General features: G+C 27.5%; 1 protein-coding gene across 2 annotated transcripts; it reads right to left on the bottom strand.

Annotated features, from left to right (window-relative positions):
- Positions 1-11,373: 11,373 nt before the first annotated feature.
- On the bottom strand, positions 11,374-15,523 carry LOC101207372. 2 transcript variants are annotated; one of them, XM_031881170.1, is made up of 4 exons: positions 15,256-15,523; positions 15,092-15,153; positions 12,347-12,498; positions 11,374-11,876 (listed from the first exon to the last, which is right to left on the bottom strand). In XM_031881170.1, exons 3-4 carry the CDS (start codon positions 12,473-12,475, stop codon positions 11,778-11,780), a joined length of 228 nt encoding a protein of 75 aa, XP_031737030.1. In that variant the 5' UTR covers positions 12,476-12,498; positions 15,092-15,153; positions 15,256-15,523; the 3' UTR covers positions 11,374-11,777. The 2 variants fall into 2 exon arrangements, with proteins under 2 accessions (XP_031737030.1, XP_004150908.1); XM_004150860.3 differs by having other exon boundaries at positions 12,347-12,508; positions 15,256-15,520.
- Between the last annotated feature and the right edge of the window lie 11,543 nt (positions 15,524-27,066).

Here is a 27,066-nt window from a genome sequence, read left to right as displayed (position 1 = left end):
TTGTATCTAATCTTACCATAGAAATTCTCAATTATTAGATTTCAAACAAAAAAAAAATCATACATTATTATTTTTGGTATGCTAACATCAATCTTTAACCAATCTATTATGATACTTTATATTTAAAAAAAGTAATTAAAATTTAATTGATGGATATTTTGGAAGATGGTAAAATAAACTAACTTTTTTACAAATAAATTGGATGAGTATTAACGATTTTCGTTTAATTTAATTGACTGTAGAATATGTGTTAAAAGATTAATAGGTGATTCCAATCCTCCTAAGGATTAGTTTTGAATTAAAATCCATATAATATGTAGAGTGTTTGTATTTATTTATAATTTATAAAGTTGTATGGATAAAATTGAATTGAAGAGTGAGTGCTCCCTGAAGGGGAACAGCTGGACGACTTTAAAGCTTATTTTTCAAAATATTTATACATAAAAATGTAATCATTTCTCGTCTTTTGAGAACTTTTCTTTTACTTTTTTATTTATTTATTTATTTATTATTTTATTCTTTAATTTTCTATATTTTATTTTTATTTCATTAAATATTTTCTAGTGTGGAACCCGTGGGATCTCGAACGTCGGAACCCACAAGAAGACAAATTTTAGTTTTCTTTTTTCTTTTTCTTTTTTGTGTCATTATGAAGGAGAAAATATAATCTTAAATTTAAGATTATATCTATCTTTTTTAACTTCCAATTTCTTATTCAATTCATTTATATATTATAAAAAAAATCAGTACTCATGAAAATAATTTGTAATTTTACTTAAATTTATGTTTGGTGGCATCTAAATAAATTTATAGATAGGAAATCAATGAATAATATGGACGTAATAAATAATTTTAAAAAAAACCTTTTTTCTAAAAATTGTATCCATTAATTTAATATTGATGGTTTTCTAAGAAACCAATTGAAGTTTTAGTTACAGGGAATATGGTTTTCCCTACTTTAAAATAAGCATAGTGGGTCCATTTAATATTCTCATGATTCTCTTCTTTATTTTCATATTATATACTATAGGTTGTTACCCTTGAAAAATATAATAAATTACAATGTTATATGCTCCAAGCCAAATAATCAAGACAATTTATTATTTAAATCTTAGGTCATCAAAAGATGCTCATTAAATATTTAAATCTTTGCTTATAAGTATCTCAATTGATTTTATTAGTATTTTACCCAATTAAATATCAAATTTTGGATATCATTTTCACTTTCTTTCTTTCTTTCTTTTTTTTGGTTGGATTAAGGTCAAATAAGGGTTAGGGTTGAATTGTTCTCCTTGACTTTAGGTTCAAGTTGATTAAACTTGATTATTGAGTATGATCAAGTCAATGAAAAATTTATTTGTTGAATATATGACTTCTTTTTAATACAAATTTGGAGTTACAAATTATTTTTATATATTTAAAATAATTATGTATTTTAATTTTATTAATTGTCAACAAAAATTGTTTGAAATAACTGTGACAAATCATTATTCATGAACACATAAAATTAGTATATATTGACGTTAAATAATGCTCAAAACTCCATCAAATAATTTGAAGATAGAAAAGTAATTTACTCGTTATCAAATTTATAGTAGTAAAACTTTTCAAACTATTTAGAAAAGTATAGTAAAATTATTACGGACACTAAATCACTTATAGACTATTGGTGATAGATATAAAATTTTATTATATTTTATAAATATTTTACATTATTTTATTATATTTGAATATAATCATTTTCTTTCTTGTTTTTAATATTTATTTGACGGAAAACTTACTAAAATTGAGTTTACATTCGCACTAAATTTAGAAAATTTTGTTTTCATTGGGATTGTTATATAGGAATTTAAAAAAGGGCCAAGTTTGTTGTTATGTGTTTGATTAATTTATGTTGTCTATGAAATTAATATAAATGTTTAAGTTGAGCTAAGAAATTATACAAATGAAGCCAAATAATACTTATTTAAAATATTGGAATCCCCATTGTTGTGAGCAATTGTAAATTATTTTTCAATAAAGAAAGAAAATTGGCCCAATTATTGGAGAGTTATATATATATATATATATATATATATATATCTAAGAGAAAAAAAAGAATAATGAATATGTCTTATTCTGGATATGACCTATTTATCATTACCATTAATTCTATTGATAAATCGTTTTCCATTAGTTCAAATTAAAGATAAATTTAAAGTTAAATAATGATGAGTATTTTTCTAATCAATTATTACACTTGAGAAAAATATATTAACGATAACTATTTAATTTATTGAAATTTTAAATTAATAATTACATTAATAAAACTCTCACTTTACACTTGTTTTATAAATTTTGTTTAGCCGATACAATTAAAGTACAAAATTTTCATACCTAAATCAATAAAGACACATTTTGTTGTCGAGATTTCTTCAAATAATTTTGAAAATGTTTTGATTTATTTTAATATATTTAAAAGAAATAACATAAAATATATTGTTTATATTATTTTTAAAATTTAAATGATGGTAAAAGAAGAAATTTTTTTTGACATTTTTACGAGTTATAGCAAAATTTTAGATTATATCATTGATAGTCTTCTATCACTATAGCATATTAATGACTATCGTCATGAAATTTAGATTTAAAATTTTTTTTAAAAAAAAGTTAAACATAACGAAAAAAATGACGATTTGGTTTTGATCTAAAATTGCCTTAATTTAAAGTTGGAAAAGAAAATTCTTTCAATTTCAAATGCAACTTCTAGAAACTTAGTCTATATTCTCACCCACAGTTTTATTCTTTTCCTTTTTCCTTTTCAGTTACGCTAAATTATATATACAAACAAAAAAATGGCAACATGAAAAGATATTTATACTTAATTTCGTTGTGGAAGGCACCTTAATCTTGTTTTATCGGTAAAAAATATCTTTAAACTTTGAAATTTTTTGAAAAAGTTTTGTAAGTACCATTAAACTTTAAAAAATAAATTAATTTTTTACATCAAATTTCTTAACATAGTAAAATTTTAATTTAAAACCATAGTTTAAGTTTACATTAATATGTCTATATTTCTATCTATATTTTCACATTTTCACCATCGTTATTGATAGAAAATGTTGAATTAATATTTCCATTGCATCTTATAAAATCTACAAATCACAAAATTAAACATCAAAATGGCAATAATATACATATAATATAATTAACATGGATGTTTTCTTATTTGAAAATAATAATATTTATTTACTCGTTTAAATTAATTTTTGAACTTTTTGTTTTTATAATTTTTCTTGAAATATACATCAAAACTGAAGTTCATGTAATGTTAAGATTTCGGTAAATTCATCGACATCCATACTTAACTTTAGTTAAAACATAAAATTTCACCAAATTTGACCGAATTTCAAAATAAAAAACACTTCTTAAAACATATGAAAACAATAGTTAGTCGAATAAAAAAATCTTCTACTAATATGTGTATCAAAATATCACCGTGGGTAAGTCAAATATATATTTTATTTGACGAATAATTATTTGTTTATCACAATAAAAACTATTGAGATTAGTTGTATTAGTGATGTATTATTTTGTGCTAATGGTTAAATAAATTAAAAAATATATGGTTTTAACTTAAAATTTTGGTTGTTGAGAAAATTTGTGTAAAATTTGAATCAATGAGTAATATTTTTAAAAATAAATTAAGCTCACTCATATTTTTGAAACTAACGATAAAGATATTTTTAAACATTTTTTTAAAAAAAATTTAAGAATATTTTTAAAACTTTTAAAAGTTCGTGTAATTTAACCTTAAAAGATATCTAAACCTGTAGCATTGATTTTATGATTCAAATTGTGTGGATGAACAATTATTTAAAGCAAAGTGGAAGCCCCCTTGAATACTCATACTTTGAGTTATGTCTTTAGACCCTAAAGGGGCAACCATGGTGTGGTGTATAATAAAAATAATCGTTAATTTATACTTTTGTTAAACTTAATTCTAAAACATTTTTTTCTTAATTAATTTTTTACTGTTACAAACCTTTCAACCATTACTTATAATTGTTTTGACCATTACATCATTTATCATGTTGTATACAAAACACATTCTCACATTTCAATATATCAAAACCAAAAATAAATTTTTCCTCCCACTTTTGAGCTCGTGTTCTCTACCTTCCTTTCTGTTTATGTTCTAATTTTGTTTTTTGAGCAAATATCTTTTAGAGTGTTGGTATTACGTTCGATTCCAATGAAGCTCTGAACGAAGAACAGAGGTTATTTATCTTGTGGACGACAAAGTAATTCCAAAACTGTTTGCATACCAAGCATAACCATGAATCATCTTACAAAAATCGAGATTCGCAACTCAACTATATCACTAACGAGATTTTATTTTGCAGATTTATTCTTCCAACGTATAGTTCTATGGAAGTGCAACACTAAATTGAGAGCTACGTGAGTTGGGATGTTTATATATTGAGTTGTAAGTAGAATCTGATATCATAACTTGGTATAGGTAGAAGCTTTATGTTAGACTTAGTCTTGATTGATATGGTATGGAATTAGTTAGTAAGGATTTGGTTTGGAAATGAATGGCTTTCTGCCTTTTATAGAAAAGAAAGCCAATGAGAAATATTTCCACGAGGGTTAAAGGAATATATATGTTAATCTCAACATCCATATAATACTCATGGGAGTTCTTTAGAGGTTGCAATAGATAGCAAGGTCGAGTGTGCCTAATTTGTTGTTGTTACTCGAGCCTTCACTTCGACACCTCAAACAAAAATTCAAGCATCACTATTATCAGTATCAAGTAGCCATCACAAGTTTTGATTATATTCATAAAACAATTTTAATTTAGGAATGTTATTTTAAATGATTATAACTTTAATTAACAATGGTCATTTATGATTAAAAAAATAATAATTTTCATAAATCATAACTCAATAATTTGTCTAGAGTGCCATATATATCATCTTTAGTTTGATTTAAAGTATTTCATTTTTCTAATATTTTAAAATGTTAATTACATTATTTAAGATAAATTCATACAGAAATAAGAAAAATCTTATAGAATTGGATCTTAATAAATAATAATAATTATAATAACAACAACAACAAAGATGTAGATTTTATGTCACATAAGGATATTTCCACCTTTTTCTCCACTAAGAAAAAGATGCAACTTTATTTCTATTAATATTTAATAAGATAACAAAAAACTTTAAAAAAATGCATAGATAAGAAAATGATTAGCTAAAGGAATAACAATTTGCCACAAAAATAAGAAATTAACAAAAGCAAGGTCAAATCAATAAGTTAGCTAAACATCATTTCAGCTTAACTTTAATTGAGCACTCTTTAAATCAAAACATATAATATATACACAATTTATAGAAGACTTTGCCAAAATACTTGGCTACTACAGTAGTTACAACATTGCTATTCATATTTTTTTTCATACAAATTGAAAATAAGAAGATTTGAACCACATATCTCTCGATCTTTAGCACATATAAATATCATATATTAATTGAACTAAGTTTTTGTTGGCTCTATCGTTGGAACTAAATCTTAGTTAAATGTGTGAATGGATTAAGTTATTTCAAGTTCTAAGTTAAATAGATAAATTTTAAATTTTAAAATTAAAGTAGTCCAACCAAATTTGACTCAAAGAAATTGTTGCAAATGACAAGATTGTTGCAAAATATAACAAAATTTCTATTTTTATCAATAATAAATATTGATAGACTCCTTAATTAGTGTTTATTAGTGTGTTATCATTAATAATTATTTTTAATTTTTTTTTCACGAAAAGATTGAAGAATAAGTCATGTTTGAAGCATCTCTAGTCTTCCTCTTAAAAATCATCTTTATGAAAAAAAAAATATATTCACATTGGTTTCCATCTTTGTTGAAAGCAGATTTGGACCTAAAGGCATTAATATCCCTCTACTTTATTGGTTGAGGTAATAATTTTGTTACTTGATTTAAATAAAGTTCTTAAGGTATATTAGGTGTTATTTATTTATACTTGTGTTTTGTTGTTTATTTTTTGAAAAACAAGTTGATTGGGTAAAGTTTTTGTATTTCTTATTGTTTGAAATTAATTAATATACGTAAGCCAAGGTTGTTTATAAAAATTGGAAACTTTATTTTCTTGTGGATATGAAATTGTTATTTCTTTAAATGTTTATGAAAGGAGATATACTAATATTTAAGAATCATTAATGAAGCTCCAATTTCTATTTTTTTGGACTTATAAATTACATTAACGATATAAGGAAAACATTAACTTTAAGAAAGAAAAAGACAAAAATTAAAATAAAGTTGTACTTTATATATTGGAAATTAATTTCAGATGAAAATTTGTATTTGTTTTATCAAAGAATAGAAAGCAATAAATGGAAAATGGTTTATCACAACAAGTTCATAAGAAAGGGTTTGTCAAAAACCTTCTTTTTTTTTTTTTTGTTTGTTTGAGTGAGGTAAAGATAAATAAGAGTAATAAAAATAAAAAGCAAAAAGAAAAAGAAAACGAAAAGGAGTAATAAGGAATATAGTTGTTGAAATTTACGTCCTAAAATTCGTAGATTGTAAATATAATTCAATTCACTATTGTTAATAAAGTGTTATTATTGTAATAATTGTTATTGATTATGTTATTAGTTTTGTCTTAATAACCCAAATCCAATAAACTAACATTAGAGGTTGTTTAATGAGTATTAAACAATATATAGACATACATGAATCAATGTTTGAGATTAACTTAAAGGGTCTATAGTATATGAATAAGATTGGGTATCTTATCCTAGTAACACTATGAATACAACTCACTTTATATTTGATACAAACACAATGATCCAACATGTTTCTGTAGTTGACATGCGAGTGAAAATATCTTATGTAGTGAGTTTGCATAAGATCGGACCGCAAAATAGTAACCACTAGATATAATTGTGTTAACTAGTTAGATTTTTATTTCATTAGGATAACTTAGGTAACTTATTCTTAACTCTAATTGTATTATGAACTCCTATTCGTAAGGGATTGTTCTTTGATTTTTATGGGTGAGAGTGACCATATCGTCGACTCAATAAGCTTATCATTTTGGAAACTATACCGAGTGGGGAGTTAAAAACATAATTACACAAGATGAAATTCACTCATTCCCTACTTTAGGGTAAATAGATGAGTGTTTCCTTAAACGATGACTCTAAGACTTGAACAAAGGGTTCTACCCTCTCCATGGCACGAGAGGAGTTTATGTTTATTGATAGGACCATAAACAAGTTGTTCATTATAGGAGTATTGATATTTAAGGATTAGAGGTAACCTAGGGGTAAAACAGTAGTTTGACCCAACTGGTGTTACGAACACTCGTGAACGACTAACTTACTGTTATTGGTCTATATCCGTGGACACAAAAATATATCTACAGTTAGAAGAGTTCAATTGTGAGTCTTTAGTGGACTATACATATAACTAACGAATATTGATTAATGTGATTAATGAGTTTAGCCAATTAATCTCAGATCGTTGTAGCTTCTTATTTGTAGGTCCATTAGGTCTCATTCCTAGCTTTTAAAGGGTAATAAGGTTTATTTATATTAATTGTAATTTGAAATGTCAAAATTACTTTGGAAATTAATTTAACATATAGTGATACATTATAATATAAAATTTATCAAACTTTATTATATAAATTTAATTTTAGATATAATTCAAAATTAATTTATGAGAGATAAAATATTTAAATGAGCTTAAATATTAATTTAATGTGAATTGGATTCTTATTAAAAATTATTAATTATGAGATAAACTTATATTTGAATATGATTCAAATTTAATTTAAGTTAAATATAATATATTTAATTTAGCTATTAATTAATAGTTTTATTTAATTAAAATTAATATAAAATTATCCGATTCATTAAATAAGATTTAAATGAAATATTTATTAAATATAATTTAGTTAATTATTAACTAATTGATTAGTGATTAATTAAATTAATTAGTATATTTGAAATTTCTACTAATTTAATATTTTTTAAATCAATAGAATCTCATCATTCTTTTCTACCCTTTCCTACCCACGAAGAAAATAGTTTTTTTTAGAATTCAATAAAGAAAAAACAATCCAATGTTTTAGTTGTTGGCAAAAAGAAAATAGTTTCTCTCTAAACATTTTTCCTATCCCAATTGGTTCCTAAAAACCAATTTCAGCCAAAGATAAGAATTGTCCCAATTTGGAGAATTTTTTTGTAAGTTTTTTTTTCTAATCTATAATTAGAAAGCATGTTTAGTGAAAACTAGTTTCTTAATTACTTTTGTCAATGTACTGATATTTTTTTATTTCCAAATTAAATTAAATAATGATTCTGTAAAATCTTTAGCTGTAATAGGACTTTTACCAACGTTTTAGAGGGTCATTTTGAAAAATGGCAAAACCACATTTTCTTTTTATTTTTAGCAAATGACATTTTTTTGCACGTGCATGATATTTTATAAAATACTAAAATACACACATTCTCCAACTGTAATTATTTTGTCTTTACATTGTAATTAATTTGTGTTATGTATTTATGAGCCTTTAATTATTTCTTTTATGCTAAAGATATAAGCAACCTATATCATAACTCCTCCTAATATCTCGGATCTCAACTTTATTCAATCATATTAATTTCAAAATAACCAAATTAAATTCAAATTTCAAAATAACGTTAAAGACTTTTCAAATTAACAAAATTATTAATTATTTTTCAAATTGCAAAATTTCAACTATAGATTTGATTGAATTTCAAAATAACAAAATTATTATTTTTCAATTATGTGAGAATCTCGAGAATAAATTTTGTATCAAAATAAGGAATTTGAAAATAATAATTTTTTTATTTTTCAAAATGAGAGAATCTAACTTGTTTTCTATTTTATCTTAATTTTAGATTAATTGTTTGAATATCAATCAATATCAAGATAATCAAATTATTGATTGATTATTTTGAAATTGAGAGAATTTCAACTATATATTTTAAAATAATCTTAATTAAAAAATTATTATTAAAGTTTAAAATGAACTAAATTTATGAGATATTTCATTTAACAAATAATTTTATGGTGTGACTTTAACAACAAAAGACCAAGACAAAATTAAACAAATTATGAATTCAAATCAAATCACTTTTGTCACACATAAAATAGTACACTATATAGTATAATATATATATATTGTTTTACAGAGTACTAACACAAGAAGAAATACAAGAAGAAGAAATGGAAAAGAAGTTCTGGATGAAAAGAATAAGGTACTAAAATGAATTAATATAGTGTAATTATACCATGAGGACTTTGACGAAAAGACTTATATCTTTTGAGCATAATATAATTTATATGCAATTATTTAGAATGCATGATATATAATATATTGAACATAATACAAAAGAGAGAACAACGTGAACAATTAGAAAGTCACAAAGAATTTACTTCAAAATACATAAAAACATTATTTCACGATAATTACGATGTAACTATTATTACAAATATATAAGGAAATGAAATTTAAAGTATATATATAATCAACATAATAAAAATCAACATTATTCCAGGGTTGGGATTAAAACATTATTTTTTTAAGAAAATTGTAGTTGAGGTTCTTCCATATTCAAAATTAATTTGGTTATTTAAAAAATGTAACAATTAAAAGTATTGTATTTTAAAATGAATGATTGAGATTCTCCAATTCCAAAAATAATAATTTTAAAAATTTGAAATTTAATTAAGGTTATTTAAAATAAAAATAATCTCCCAGTTTCAAAATAATTAATGATTTGTTCATCTTAATATTCAAATAATTGATCTTATTATTTTGAGAAACAATTTAGATGGTTCGATTTCCAAAAATAATATTTTTTTAATTTTAATTAAAATTATTTAAAAATATAATTAATAGTTAAGATTCTTTCCATTTTAAAATAATCAAGAATTTGATTATGTTGATATTCAAACAATTAATCTAAAATTAGGATAAAATAGCAAACAAGTTAAATTCTCCTACTTTGAAAAATAAAAAAATTATTATTTTGATATAAAATTTATCCTTGAGATTTTTAATTAAAAAATAATAATTTTGTTATTTTGAAATTCAATAAAATCTATGATTGAAATTTTGCACTTTTTAAAAATAATTATTAATTTTGTTAATTTAAAAAGCTAACAGTATTTTAAAATTCAAATTTAATTTGGTTACGAGGAATTATGATATAGATGACTATATTTTTACCGTAAAGAAAAATAATTAAATTAATTAAATGTTCATAAAAACATAAAGCAAATTAATTACAATATAGAGACGAAATAATTATAGTTGTAGAATGTGAGTATTTTGGTATTTTATAAAATTCCATACATGAAGAAAATGTCAATTGCTAAAAATCAAAAGAAAAAATGGTTTTGTCATTTTTTAAAATGATTCATAAAAACGTGGTTATATTTCTCGTTATTTTCTTTCTGAAATATTTGATCTTCGAAACTGACTTGTTTTCAAATCTATACTATATTAGTTTATCTACCAACCATCACCAAAAAAAACTAACAAGAGAAGCAAAATTTAATGAACAAAAAAATAGATAGATTGGAAAATTGATTTGTTTTCAAATCTATACTCTATTAGTTTATCTACCATTCATCCCTAAAAAAAACTAACAAGAGAAACAAAATTTAATGAACAAAAAATAGATAGATTGGAAAATTAAAAAAAAATAGAAAAAAGAAGATACACAAACATTGGACTCTAAATTAATTTCGAACCATATTTTTGGATTTGTTATATATCTTCTTTTTATCTTAAAAAGAACTTTCATGGGCCAGAATCAAAACAAAAGTTGAATTCTTGTCAGAGAAGTTTTAATGAACTTATTCCCAACATTTGTAATTTACATTCTAAAGAAGCTATTGCTAACTCGTCATTAATAATCTACAATTAAGAACAAGTGGAAATGTAAATTTTCTTGTATGTTGGCTTGTATGGGGGGTTGGTAGGTGCATAGATGTCTCACTTGGATTAATGGGATTTGTAGAGAGCTTCGTGTTAATTATCATGTGGAGCCTGTGGAAATTATCACAAGATCTGCTTCAAAAAAAGGGTTCCCAATGTTGAAGTGCTCAAAATCTCAATCAAAAAGCACTTGGCAAGATCGGGTGGGCCAAATGGGTGTTCTGATCATGAGGATTGTGTGCTTTTGAGCGACTACAAATTTACCCAGAACAAGGATTTTGGTTAAAACTAGTCCAAGATTAATTTACCCCCCTTTTTTTTATTGGCAATATAAAGGGATGGCAAACACACTAAAACACTTTTGTCCTAGAAAGCTCATGGTGTAGGGAGCTGTCTTCGTTATTGAGTCTTGCAATTGCTATAGTAAAAACTATTTACAAACAATTACAACCTGAAACCAAGCCATACTAACAAGATAAAACAAATTCTAGAGTTCCTATTTATTAAGAAGAACTGCACCAATGGTAATTCAATGACATCGTAATGATAGAAACAGAAATATTTATCTCATTATCTATCACATAGCCATTGCACCCAGTTGAGCAATAGCTCTTACGGTTAAAAGGTTTACTTTTTCCCTACTGAAACACAACCGTATGGGTAGGAAGTTGAGCTTGACCTTTATTTACTTTATCCCACCTGTGTCGATGATAGTCATCAATCACTTACAAACAGATAAACACATGCAAACCAAATAGAAATACGACCTGGATTGCAGTAGATATAAGACCACAAATCATCAACGAATGTTGTTCTTTCGAGCCAATTCGCGTGCCATTTCTCTTACTTCTTCCGGAGATGGAGGCCTTGGTCCCTCGGGAGGATACACTATGTAAGACTATCAGAAGAGAATCTATTAATAAGAAAACTTAGATAATTAAAATAAATCTTGATAAAGGAACATCAACGAATCCTGATAAAGGAAGATCAATTCAAATAAATCTTGACTTCACGAACAACGTGCATTTCAAGTAACTTCTAGGGTTCAGTATTGCATTGAACCCTCAACTCAGGTGCATTATTCCATTAGAGATACAAGCATTAAATAAATAAAATTAGAGCTAATTATATCCAGAAAATATTGTAACATGGCCTGCGTGTATTTATTTCCTATTGTGTCATTTATGCAAAGTCCCACAGCTACCTATAAATTCTAAAAGAAAGGGAATTGAACAGCCAAAGATGCTCTTAATTACAAGATACCTCCACCCAAAAATGAGAAGAAAATAATAGTTAATAATCTGTCCATATAAAACTAAGAGCAGATCCACAAACATAATTGTATGAGAGTGGGAGGTAGAAAGTTACTTTGCCCATGAATCTCTGCAGGTTTTTGCTGTTGTTGGCAAAGGTGTACATGAGAACGATAGGTATAGTAACATAAATCCCAAACTTGGCGATCTCCAGAATTCCCTTCGATGTTCCAATTGAGGACATTTTGTCTGCAGAAATCGTGAACCCTAGAATGCCCTTGCAAAAGGGGAAAAGAAGCCCAGAGAAAGAGATGAGCGGTGGTGCAACAAAAAATGAAGCAGAAAAGAAAAGGCCGAATTATTAGGGGATTGCAAACTGACTGTTCAGCTAATATATTTTTGTTAGTATTTGGTTACTCAGTTAATTAATTTTCTAATTTATTCAACGGCATCATGATATCAAAGCATTTCCACATTATATCTGCTGAATCTTCGACCAGTTAATTTCTTTTTTAAATCTTCATCTCCGTTCTTTTGTTGTTCTTCATATCGATCGTCTTCACCTTTGACATGATCTTCAGCATGATTACTGCAGAAAATACCACTAATGCAACCTCTGCAATTTCATCACTCGCAACTAATCTTAAAGTTCAATTAAATCTGTACCTTCTACATTATTCAGTTACTCCGATTACTAATCTTGTTACTCAACCACTTGTTGGATCAGTAATTACTCCTCATGGAGTAAGGCGATGTCTGGCTCTTTCTGGTAAGAACTAATTAGGTTTAACCACTGGAGCTATTTCAAAACCGACTATCAAAGGAGAGTCTTCCAACATTATCATCACATCATTGATTATTAATTCAATTTCGAAAGAGATGGATGCAGGTTTGAAGGAGTGATATCATCGGTCCAATGGTCCTCATGTATGTCAATTGCACAATGTATATCAAAGGAAATGTTATGACTTTGCAAAGTACTTTTTGTTGAAGCTTACTATGCTAAAACTACCACCATTTGGCAAAATCTTATGGAATACCAGCCTCCTGATGAATGCACATGTGGCAGATTAAAGAAATTATTGGAGTTTCTCGATTCTAAGTTTGTTATGATTTTTATCATGGGACTGAATGAATCACATGCTCAATTTGTGCTCAAATTCTCTTGACCGATCCTTTGCTAGCTATCAACAAGGTATTCTTGTTGATAATTCAAGAGAAGAGACAACCTTCTATTGGATATTCCTCTTCGTCAATTGAGATGATCACTTTAATCGCAACATCTGATATTACAAAACACAGCAAGATCTGATATTACAAAACACAGCAACTCTGATAAATCCAAGAAGAAAAGTGGAGGACGTTGAATTGTGGTATAACGGGTCATATTGTTGGTAAGTGTTACGAACTCCATGGTTATCCACCAGGATACAAATTCAACAACAATAATTCATCTGTTCATCATAAAGCAATTGTCTCTACAACATCTTTCTAAACTAGATTCGATAAGGATCATGATGGTCCAAAGACGAATCAATCAACTTTTCCGGTGCCCCTCAACGGTAATCAGTACTAACAACTTCTGAAATGTTACAATCTCATCTGCAAGTAACATCAAGAACGAAACCACTCATGTAGTAGGTACATGTCTCCCTACTCTTATGTCTAAGCATAATCATTATGTTGTATGGGTTCTCGACTCTGGTGCGTCCAATCATGTAAGCTACAATCATTCCTTATTTGTTAACCTTAGACCTACTCAAAATAAATTAGTTAGTTCTCCCTCTTCAGACTTGGTTTATAGTTGAATTCATGGGTGATATCATCTTCCAGACAGATGTTTGCTTGCGTGATATATTTTTCATTACAGAATTTGCCTATAATATGTTATTCATTAGTGCGTTGCTTAAGGATCCTTCCACATTACTCCATTATCTTCTCTAATGATCATTGCCTCATTCAGAACACGTTAAAATTGAGAACAATGAGGAAGTTTGAACTTGTCAACGGCCTTTATTTCCTTTCCATTCCAGTTTTCACACATGAACAAAGATGAAGGTTCTACAAAATGTATTGAAAGACATGCTCTGGTATGTAAAGTCCAATTCTGTTTGGCGTCAGCGTTTGGGACAAGTATGAAGGATCTATACTTCATAGTCATGATACATGTTACGTGTGTCCTTTAGCAAAGCAACATCGACTTTCCATTCCTACTTTGAACAATGTTGCTGCTAAAATTTGACTCACAATTTAAACTAAAATAATTATCTCCATTTCACAAACGGAACTCGATCACATTCTTCATCCATCTCCATTTTACAAACTGAACCTCCATATTCTTCATTAATGTCTCCCTGATTTCTTTCATCACTTGAAGGTAGTAGTATCTCATAGTAATTATAATTAAAAAGACTTCAACTCAAAATCTATTTTTGAATGAACACTTGTAAAGTTAAGAAGACCCATCAAACTCTTATAAGTGTCCATTTTGTCCACTCTCTTTCAAAGTTTCAGCAACACAAGCATGAATAAATGTATATGTTATAATATTATCTCACAGGCTTAAATAAAGTACAAAAACATCTCCAATCTATTTAAGTATAAAAACATAGTAAAAGCCTTCTTTAAAGTTCAAGTTGAGCAATACTCTACCAATTATAGGAACTTTAGTACAAAAAATCTCCAAATTTGGTGGTCATATTTAGTTCAATTGGCAATACGAGTAAAGATTACAGTCAAAAAGTGTAGAAGTCTTCTTTAAATTGAGATTTTAGAGACCCTCGCATCCTCAAAAAAGAAGATAGACAGAAACATAAGTGAATCCAAACATCTAAAAAGAATTTTGGAGCTTAATACTTACCAAAAAGTTGCTAAAACAACCTTAATCACCTTGGACAACACCTTGAAAATCTTCAAATCAACCTAATTATCCAAAACAATTATGAGAATATTAAAACTTAGACAAAAACTAAATGGGTATTTAAGAAATTTTAAGAAAACCCACGATATAAAAATAAACATTACCCTCAACCACGAATCCGGCGGCGGCGGCCAGGGAGGCAACAGCTGAGGACGACAGGGGTGCTGTGTAGTTGAAGAAAACCGTGAGGGTGAAGGAAATAAAGGGAGAAGAAAATACAAAAGCTTGCCGGCGGCGACGGGCGGACGACGACTGGGCAGACGCGATCTGCGGCGCGAAAGTGAGTGTGACGACGCGCGCAAGGGATAAACCTAGATGGGTGCTGCTGATTTTTTCTTTTTTGCCTTCGTTAAACTTAGAAAATGAAATGGAAAGGGTAACCGTGAATGGATAGTTTGAAAAAATACCAAAAAAAAAAAAAAAAAAGTCCGACCCATATCGTTCTATTTTTTAAAATTTGTAAAAATTGCAACTTTAAACGTAGATAGCATGTATCTTTACAATATACTAAAAGAATGTGTTATGAACCATCTTTTTCTAAAAATATTTATCATCAGATGCAATTTTTCATTTTGAAATATGACAAATTTGATAAAATATTTACAAAATGTACCAAAATTTCAGATTCTATCGATGATAGACATTAATACATGTATGTTCTATAAGGGGCCGTTTGGTTTGTGGGTAAAGAGAGTGGGAATGAATATAGACTTATAAAACCCACGTTTGGTTGATGGGTATATTTTTTTATCCTGAAAAATATATTTCTCGGGGTTTATTATTCAACTCAAGAGGAGGATTTACAATCGCCAAGAATCAAGGGTTTGTGATTCCTTCCCATAACATCTATGTTCTTCCTTCATCAATCAACCCTATCTTTTTTTTCTCTTCTTCTTCTTTTTTTCTTTTTTAATTTTATTTTTACATTTTTTCTTCTTCTCTCAATGGTTGAATCATTCCTTATTTAACCTATAATTAATTCCTTTCTATGGCTTCTTGTTCTCTAGTCCGTCGTCACTGTAAGCGTCACATTGGTTTGATTCTCTCTTTACTTCTCTCTCATTTAGTTGATTCATAGTTTAGAGAGAGAAACAAAAGCTTATCACCGTTGACTTCTTGTTTTGATCTTGTTTGCTTGTGGAGGATGTTTGGGGAGGTGGGGTACTATTGTTTCTTGCCAATATGTAGATTAACGACTTTAATTTTGTTATAATATTTGAATGATTTGTTCAAAATCATTATCATTCTGTTTTTATTAAATTTTGAAGGACTATTTAGTTAAATGATCGTGTAGGAAGTTAAACGATCGTATGAAAAGTTAGTTGTGTTGGAATTTATGTCCTAAAACTCATAGTTTGTAATCATATTCTATTCAATAAAATCGTTATTGATACTATAATCTTAAAGCTAATAAACAAAGGTCTTAAGGCTATTATTGAGTAAAACTTGAACTTTATGTAGATACATAAACGTGGATCAAGTTTGAGTATATAGCCTAAATAGTCTATAATATACGAATACGGTTGGACACGTTATACTGGAAACACTATAGATGCGACCCACTTTGTAGTCAGTACAAACGATATCATACTAAATCGTTCATGTAGAGATATGAAAGTGGAAGCATCTTATATAAAGAGTTTACATAAGACTGGAACTATAGAAATAATCGCTTTTAGGTTATAACACCGTTGACTTTAATAAAACCAACTATTTTGTTTATAGACAACCAATGTAACTTAATCTTAATCCTAAGCTAATTATGAACTTCTGTTCATATGGAATTATCCTTAGATCTGCATATGTGAGGGCAGCTTAATGACGCTGACCCAATAAACCTCCCATTTTAGGGGTAAGATCGGGTGGATAGCTAGGGATATAGGGTACAAGATGGAATTCGCTTCTACCCATTTTAGGATTAGTAGATAGGTTGTTCCCTTAAGGACTAAATTCAGATCTTGAACAAAGGACCCCACCCTCTCATTGGTCTGAGAGGGATTTGGTTTATAGGTAGGTTGGACCTAAAACCAATTGTTCAATAGTAGATCAATGAGACTTAAGGAGAAAGATACACTCTCGGGGGTAAAATGGTATTTTGACCCATCCGAGGTTATGAACAACTTGTGAAGGATTAACTTACTTTATCATGGTTATATCACATGGACACAAATATATATATAGTGAGGGAAATGCAACTATGGGACTTTAGTGGAATGATTCATTAGTTAACAAAAATTGATTAACTCTGTCTAAAAGAGTTTAGCCAGTTAATTGTGGATCGTTGGAGCCCATGATCTATAGGTCCATTAGGTTCCCCCGCTAGCTTATAAAGAATCAACTTAGAACATTATGATGGAATAATTTGAATTGTTCGAATTAGGTAAAAAGAGAGAAATCGACAAATATATTTGATATAGTCATCGGTTATAATTTAAGATAGAGCTTCATGTTTAAATAGGAATTCATATTTGGAAGCTTGGAATTGATAAAAAATGTCAAAGATGTAAAAAGTCAAAATGTGAAAATTCAAACTTTGACCAATTTTATATTCAAATACGTTTTGAATTTTGGAAAAATGAATGCAGATTCATACACGAGAGGTCGAAATTAGTCAAGATGGATAAAATGGTAAAAAGTCAATCAAAATGTTGACTTTTATATTTTTAAATGTCAAATTACCATATTACCCTTGGAAGAACATTGCATGTAATTAACAAATGACTTCATGCACGTGAGACACCTACTTGGTGATATGCCAAGTGTGGAGAATGTAAGCTCACTGCATGCAATTTTTGCATGTAGTTTTCTTATAAAATGAATGAATTGGAAATGAAAAATTAGTGTTGTTTTTAGTTAAAATTGATTTTGTAATTTGGAATTGCAAAATCAAACCAAAATTCCTTTTCTCTCCACAAGTTCTAAAAGCCAAGTTCATCCTCCTAAATTCATCTTTCTCTCTGTTTTCTACACTGTTCGAGTCCCACAACTCGGTTCTAAGTTCGGAGAATAGCAGGTCAACACTAGTGATAGTCCGACTTTGATTTCGTGAGGAGATTGTGAAGAGCACATGAGAAGATTACAATAATAAAAAAAGCAACAAAGGTAAGTTTTTCTTTTAACCCATTTAAGGGTTGTAATGCATGTTAATCACTTAAGTGTTTAGTTGTAATTAGAGTAAAATCTAATCTTTATTCCATTGCGTATGTTTACTGTTTCCAACATGTGGTATCAGAGCATGCTTAATTTTACTCAATTGCATAGGGTGAGTTTTGTCAATTTCTTAGATAGATTGTAAGTTTAACTAAAATGGATATATTATGGTTTTGACAAATTAAATTAAGTTTGTTGTTTGTAATAATTATTGCAATTAGCCCTTTTGTGGCTTAATTTATAAGCAAAGAGTTTGTAATTTTTATGGAGTTGAAATAGTTGAAATTAGGATGTAATTTCATCAACTGGGTGAGAGAAAAGTTGAAAATTAAAGAAAAATAGAGGACAGACACGATAAGGCACCTACAAACCCGAACACCGACCCGTGACCCGACCAACTGACCCGCTCATGACCCATCCCTTTTAGTTTTCTCTTACATTTGTAAGTTTCTTTGAAGAGTCTGCAATTTGTATTTTCGTTTGATGATTTCTCTATTAGTTTTCTCTTACATTTATAAGTTTCATTATGGTTGAGAAACATAGAATGATGCTGAACAGAGGGGGCCTATAACAGGTAGATGGTTAGGTAGGTACTTTTGTCAGTTGTATTGATGTGAAAATGTTGTGTAAAAATAAGGACCACACAATCATAATTTGATGCCATGAGCTAAATGTGTAAATCTATAAAAGATATATCTTGTGTTTTTAGTAAGAAGAGAGAAATTTGTTAAAAGAGTAGAGCTTACCTAATGTATAAGTGAAAAGTTCTTAATGTCATGTCCCACCCCAAAGGTCACTTCATGCGACCAAATGGAGGCGTGTTGTTGAGTCGCTCATCGTGCGTCTCCTCGTGAAATGAAATTCTAAACACCTAGTAATAAACATAACAACTTCATAAATTACAATTCAACTTTGGACATCCAAATAGCTTGCATGAAATTCTTGTCATTTACGTATAAAAAGGAATATTAGGATTATCACACTATTTAAAATCATAAATTACAATGTAATTGTGTTAGCAACATATGTTATACATTATGTCAAATATTGTGGAACTAATTTGAAAAAAATAATCTTGTCATGTAGTATGTACAAATATATTGTAACTCTATAGAAAATCAACGCAATCAAATGTGGCCAATTTAATCAATAAATCGATTTTTGTTAAATTAAGAAATAAAAAATAAAACAAATGATACAAATTAAATATATTCAAATGGATACTTTTCTTATAGTTTCCAAAAAGTATTTTTAGGTAGGTTAATGAAATATATTTATTTACTAACCATAAAAATACTTTTAAGGAGATCAATAATTTTTTTTGGAATAAATTGAATTTATTATTATTTTTTGTTAATAAATAAATAAATTTAAAAATTGTCAAAACAAATTAAACTAATAAAATATTTTCGTTGTTATAAAAAATACCAAAACTAATAAAATTTCAAATTTCAAATTGTTATTTATCATTACTTTAGAAATATCAACTGAATAGCATGGTTTTATGGATGATAAATGTTTTGAGAAAATAAGTGGATAATCTTAGCACGATCTTAGGGATGATAAAATTAACGAATACGTATTTTTATATATTTTTAAAGCAAATAAATAATTCTTAAATTTTAATTTATGTTCCCATGAGATATGAATGTATAATAGAATTTAAAATTGTTATAAAATGTAGATTCAAATTCTTATTAGAAATAGGATGTATTATATAACAAAATAGTAATAAATATTATGTAAAACTGTATGAAAGAGAGAATGATAAAATTATATTAGCCATTATTTTAGGGGTAGCAAAAAAAATTGAATTCAAATAGTTATTATAGATATATATCATGAATTATAGAAATAAATTATTATCCAATATTTTGTGATTCGGATGGTTATCTCAAAAACAAAAGGGATAGTTGCAAATTTAACAATTAGATTCAAAATAATTAAGTATATAACAACATTTTAAAAAATTTGCAAATATAGCAAAATTTGTCAAATTCTATCAATGATATAAGTTTATCACTGATAGACTATATTGTAAATATTGGTCTATCACTGATAGACCATAACGAGTCTATTAGCGATATAAGTCTATTAACGATAGTTTTGCTATATTTATAATTTTTTTAAATGTTGCTATATTTTTAATTATTATTTTTTAAATAGTTATTCATTATAATTATCCAAAACAGAGACCAATGTTAAGCGATCCTTAACCTAGGAATAGTGACTAATGTTATGGTTGATTTTGGAACTGACTTTTGGCGAGAATGTGAGAGCATGATCCAAGTTGAAGGTAACAAGCTAGGACCAAAATGGACCTAAGAAGAAAATTGTGGACAAGGCTCAAGCAAGTGTTCTCGACCTTAATATTGGCCATGACCAAGGCCTTATCAAATACCTAACAGGACATGCATGAAGAATATGTAGCCCAAGTAACTATTATAGGCCCAAGTAATTGCTAGCAAAATGCCAAACATACCATGCCTTTCATAATCTGAAAGAGGAACTAAAAATATATATATTATTATACTTTCAATTTTCTTTTTATTAATTACTTCTCTTACTCACTTGGGGAATCAAAGTCTTTAACTAACACAAAATATATTTTATGTTACAAGTTGGGCTACCTCCTTCCCCCATGTTATAGAAAAAGGCAAAATTACAACAATGTTGTTTTAAAAATACTCCACAACTATTCAAATTTTTCATAAATACTTTAAGCTAAAAAAGGTTTCAAAACAAAAATTCATTTCTTCAAATTTTACACCAATTTTATCACCAACCAAAATAAAAATAAAAAATTTAAGTTAAAACTATTGTTTTAAATTTATTTGATTATTAACAATGATAGATAACAAACACAATCAATCTCAATAGTTATTATTGTACAGTTAATTGTTAAATAAAAAATGTATTTTATTATTAACAAATAGTAAAAGTTTGGTAGATCTATGCATATTAGTTTCTTTTTCTTATTTGACTAATTATTATTTTTGTGTTTGAAGAGAATATTTTTTTTCAAATTTTGAGAAATTTTATGTTTTAACCAAAGTCTAAAATATCGATATTGATGGATATATTGAAGTGTTAATTTTACAAGAATTTCAATTTCGATGGATATTTATAAAAAAATTAAATTAGTAAGTTATATATTTTTATTACTTTTAAATAAATAACCATGTCTATTGATAAAAATATCGACATATTAATGAAATTTTAAAGGTACGTTTTACCATAAAGTTTTAATTTCTTTTAAATTTTGAATGCTAACAAATTTTGTGTAAAACTTGGAGTATTTATTTTTTTAAAAAAAGCTTTTAAGTCAAAGAATATTTATTAAACTTTTTATTAGTTCATACTAATTTTTAAACAAAACTTTTAGGGAGTGTTTGCTCTTTGGCTTGACATTTAATGCCAAGACCATGATGTAAACTCATGAGCGTTTTAAAATTATTACAGTAAGTTTTAGATAACAAGTCAAATAAATTAAAAGTTGAAATAATTTAAGTTAGTTTAACTAAAAAAAGATTAATTTCTTTTTATAATTTCATGTATTAAATAAGATTGTTTTAGTCAAAATAGTTAGTGTAATTTTTTATTGTTTTAAGCGAACATATATAAATTCTTTTATATATATATAAATAAAAAGATTTTTTTTTATTATTCAAATAAAAAATAGAAAATAGTACATTTTGATTCAAACAATAAAAATAAATGAATACATTATAACTTTTTTTTTTCATCATTGTTTTATCATTTTTTGTATATGAAAAGTATGAATCCCCTTTCCTAATAAAACTCGAAGAAAATAAATGATAAAAGCTTAAAAATTTGAATATATTTGACACATAATTAAATTTTAAAACACATTATTATACATAATTTTAAAATTTAAGAGCATGTTATACCTAGCTTACAAAAATTAGGATTTAAATATATATTTTTTATTTTTTTTTCTTTGGTCACTTTAGCTAGAAAACTTATGACTTATTTGGATTTTAAAACTCTTTTGATAAAAGCAATTTAAGTTTAAATATTACATCGTTGGTGCATCATAGAAAGACAACCATAACTATCACTAAATTCTACTTTACTTTCGCTTTTGCATGACCCTTTTGTTATGCTTATTTTGAAACCTAGCTATTATACGTTTTTTAATGTTTTTGTTTAACTGAAACTTTTGTAAACTTTATCCGATTACATAATTTGTTATACTTTGTGAATAGTTTGTAATATTCCTAATTAGACTATTCATTTTAATGCAATTGTAATTAAAATTATTGTTATTGAATGTTATTTTTTTTGTTTTTACATTATTGTCAAAAAAATCAATAAGTCAAAAAATTAAATTATATGTACAAAATATTTAAAAAAATCAATTAAATATTTTGTGCATAATAAGTTTATATCGTACAATTAACAAAAAAAAAAAACTAACCCTAAGAGTTCAAAACTAGCACCACAAACACAAACATTAGAAATTAAGATTATCAATTATTACACTCAATTCCTACACCCAGACATTTATTGTAATTCTTAGGTATCAGAATCCAATCAAATAAACATATATGTTGTAACTTTCAAGCATCAGAATCTCATCAAATAAGCTCATATTCATTTAATTTCGAGACATTTGATTTCAAACTGCACGCCAAATGTTGGGTAAAGTTTGTATCCTAGGTTTTGAATTTTTTTTAAGAAAGTTGAAAGGTAATTTTGGAATTTTGAAAAGGTTAGAGATAAATGAAAAGGAAAAGTAAGAATTGTATATTTTGGGTGGAAAGGCGAGAGGGGTACCAATTAAGGGAATATTCTTAAATATTTATCCCAACCGAATACTTCATATGTATATATTTAAAGGTACAGCGAACCAAAATTTGGGAGGAAGTGATCAAAATAGGATGATTGGGTCAACTTATAACTCAATTAGGCTTAGGCTTTCACATCACTTTCTCCGAGATAGGTGAACTGTATCTCCACGTGGCATCTCCAACGCCGCCAAATTGCTTAAATCATGACAGTCTCCTTACCCACGTCACCAACCTTACTGACACCCAACAGCAGCCATGTCACCATCCAGCTCTTTAAATTTTGGGACTCTTGTTAGAGAGGGATAGCAATGAAACGCCAGATTACGGATTTGGCCCTGGGTCAAGTTTTTTGTATTACTGCATAACCATTATCACCACCGTCCTCGTGAACTCTCACTCCGCCTCTTTTCTTTTTTTCTTTTAAACAAGCCGTGACTCCTTCGAAACTACGCGGAACCGCTTGTTGTTGTGTATATATCTACCAAATGGGGGCCGCCTTTTTTACTTTTTACAATATATATAATTAATTCTTTTGTCTATTATTTTTTCTCTAAGGATAGCCTAGCTTCCTAACAGGAGAACCCACATCCGAAAGTACTCTTAGGGTAGTATCAATTAAAGAATACTCATAAAATTCCCTAAGAAACCTCTTAGTCATTGAATGTGAAACTGTTCGGATTTCGAATGGACAATGTGTTATATAAAGAAAACCACTAGAAGCATTCATGGGTTTGTCATAATGGTAGTGAAATTGTCCATTGATTATCAGCTCAACGATAGTAGAAGTTCAAGTGGGCCCAATTGTGTTCCGAGCATCAGTTACAAATCACCATATTATATAACCGACCATAACCATTGGTTGAAGGTACACCTAAATATTCACTATTTTCTCTACTATCTAGCTACACTGACACACTAAATTTACTTCTGCGTTAGAGTGTGTGTGGTTAGACGCCACACTCGTGCTCAGATGAATCTCCCTATAAAAACAAATTTTACGATTGATTTTTTTTTTTTTTTTTTTGCATCAACACTACTCTCACAATTTCAATAAACCAAAAGAAATATTCAGTTGAAAAAATGGCTATGCATAAATATGGCAAAAGTATATAATGTAGATTATATGAAATTTTTTAAAATTGGCTAAAGAAAAATTATCATGATCCACGTAAAAAGAAACTATGGTCTGAAACAAAAATTATAAACTCTTTTTATAGCGTATGTTTTTTAAACCTTATGGATGAACTCATCTCAATAAGGTTAGTTTAGCTTTTATAAGAATACAACGTTGTGAATCACCACGTGATTTATGCAAGGAGAAGGAGGAGACCCTCAACCCATCTTTTAAGGCTACAACAAATTCATGGTCCCATTATTTTATGTCTAACAAACTTAATATCTTTTATAATGAGGGGCATATTCTTGAAATCTTAAAATCATTGAGATTGGTTGGTGGATCACGTGTTTTTGCTCAAAAGTTGTATATAAGCTCACTTCAATTGCTTGATAAATTTAGGAAACCAACAAAACTACTATTTTCCTAGAGCAAAGGGGGGATACTTGGTGTTATTGTTACCTCCATTGAGAACTTTTGCATGAGCAGAAGGAGGTCTCATTCCCTCTAAAGGTAGCTCTCCGATCCTCACTTTGGAGATCAGTTGTGGTGGCTGTTGCATATAATGAGTTGAGATCCTTCTCCGACCAACTCATGAAACCTCAATTATAATGTTGCATGGAGCCCTCAAGTCTCAATGACAAGTAGATCAAGATTTAGAGTGGATATTATATGCTATCATCTAGGTTGTGTGTCTTTTGTTCGTAGGAAAGGAATACATTATTACTATAATCTAATATCAGGATCCTAGAAGCTGATGCACTCCTTGCAATTGAAAGGTAATTAAGGTGGAATTTGATTGCTGGGAGGCTGTTAAAATAGAAAATAGTCAAAACTTTTTTGACAATGAGTTTGTTTCTTTTTAAAAACTTATAAATTAGATTATCTATTGATTTTTTTTTAAAAATATTAAGTTAAAGTTTGAAGTGAGGAATCAAAACTCTAACTTCCAAACCAACAAACATTATGCTAATTAAGTTGTACATATTCATGCTGATATATTTGATTATTTAAGTTTATAGTTTTCTGATCTGTAATAATAATTATTAATTATTATTATTATAAATATAATGATAAAATATATCATAATCAAATACAATAGTTGGTGGGTCCAACGGTTCACTTAGCATCTTGGACCAAAATTAAAGCAATTAATTTCTTAGTGATTGCCAGTTAATTAATATTATATTAGATGCTTATGTTTGTGTAAGAAGAGAAGAAAAGAAGAAATATATATACTTGATGTGTTGTAGAAAATAAAATTAAAAACAAAAAGAGTAGATGCCTTATATACTTTTATTATGTAAATTAAATAAACTAATTTAAAGATAGAAGTTTCATAAAAGGTAGCCACTTTAAGCAAAATATTTTCCTATATCCTCTCTGTCTTTTCTTCACAAGACTGGACATGTTTTCTTATATTTGATTTTTTTAATTATAAGTATATGTCTTTTCTCCATATTCAATTCTTAAACCTAATTCTTTTTCAATATATATATATATATCAAACATAATTATTTCCATATAAAATCATTCAATTAACATATACAATCGTGTTTAAATTCCCTCCTTTATTTTCAAGTTAGGCATTATTTTTAGTCATCCATTGATTATTTAAGTTCAACAACACCTAGAGATAAACATTTGAACATATAACTCTTTTTATTTTATTGAAGACATATTATTTCAGTTCATTAATAATTTTTTTTCTTTTTTTCTTTTTTATTTAGAACATGTTACTGATTTTCTATTTGTATTTATTATTCATTGAATACAATATACAATTCTACTGATTTTGTTTTGGGGAGTAAAAATAGTTTTGTCACTTTTTTATTTAAAAATAATTTTTCCGAGAGGTCATGATTTTTTTTATAAATTATTCTCTGTATTTATAATTATTGTTTCTTCTTGATAAATATAATAATTTTATTTAAAAAGCTTTTATATTTAAATGGTCGACTCTCAATGGAATATAAGTTAAGTTTGCATATACTTAAAGGTCCATAGTTTTGAAATTTTTAATATTTATTGTACAAAATATTTAAAGTTGGAGACTTATAGCACAATCTTTAACTCTAATGTTATAATTTTTATTTTAACCTAATTTTTTAATAAAAGAAGAAAAAAAAACTTGTTGATGCAATTGTACTTTATCTCCATGGACAACAACGTTAAATTTATATTTTCGGAGTAGAGAGCTCACCTATAAGAAAAGAGTTTTGGAGATACCGATGTGGTGGTTTTAAAAGAAGAAGAGAGTATTTATGTAACTTCTCAAATTTAGGAAAGAGACATGAACCGATAACACATGTGATGTGAATGAGAGAGATTATGAAGACGTAAAAGTAAGATTAAGAAAGGCTTAGAAAATTTATCTTCCTCCTTAGTTGAGTGACTTAATTATAAGAAATTTAAGATTAAGCATGTTTGGCTTAAACAATTCGATGTTGGGTGATCTTTTAAATTTTTTTTTGTGATAGAAGTGAATGAAGACGAGTAAGAGAAGTGATATAAAGCTTAAAAGAAATAAGGTCAGCCGCACAACTCAATTCAATTCGGTTCTCCTTATTCTAATTTCTTTTTTAGAAAAGGAATGATAATTAATTATAGAAAGGAAAAGGAAAAGGAAAAGGAAAAGGAAAACGGAAAATGTATAAATTAATTTGGTGAAAACAAAAGGTGTCCCCACAGTTTTGTCGAAAGTGACCTTAAAAAAATAGCAAAAAAGTCAATAATGGTAAAAAAGAGAAGGGTATTTTGGGTAATTAAAACAAAAAGCTCCTGAACCTTTGGAATCTCCTAATCGGAAGAAGAACTTGAAAAATCGAGCCTATAAA

The sequence above is a fragment of the Cucumis sativus genome, chromosome 2 (assembly GCF_000004075.3).
Source record: "Cucumis sativus cultivar 9930 chromosome 2, Cucumber_9930_V3, whole genome shotgun sequence".
NCBI lineage: Eukaryota > Viridiplantae > Streptophyta > Magnoliopsida > Cucurbitales > Cucurbitaceae > Cucumis > Cucumis sativus.
Note: the sequence above shows the minus strand (reverse complement) of the source record. Positions and strands in the feature narration are given on the sequence as shown.

Excerpts from the sequence above, each read along its gene's own strand:
- LOC101207372 (XM_031881170.1), bottom strand. The coding sequence starts at position 12,475 with ATGTCCTCAATTGGAACATCGAAGGGAATTCTGGAGATCGCCAAGTTT. Across the intron at positions 11,877-12,346 it reads TGCAGAGATTCATGGGCAAA|TCTTACATAGTGTATCCTCC; the intron begins GTAACTTTCTAC and ends CTCTTCTGATAG.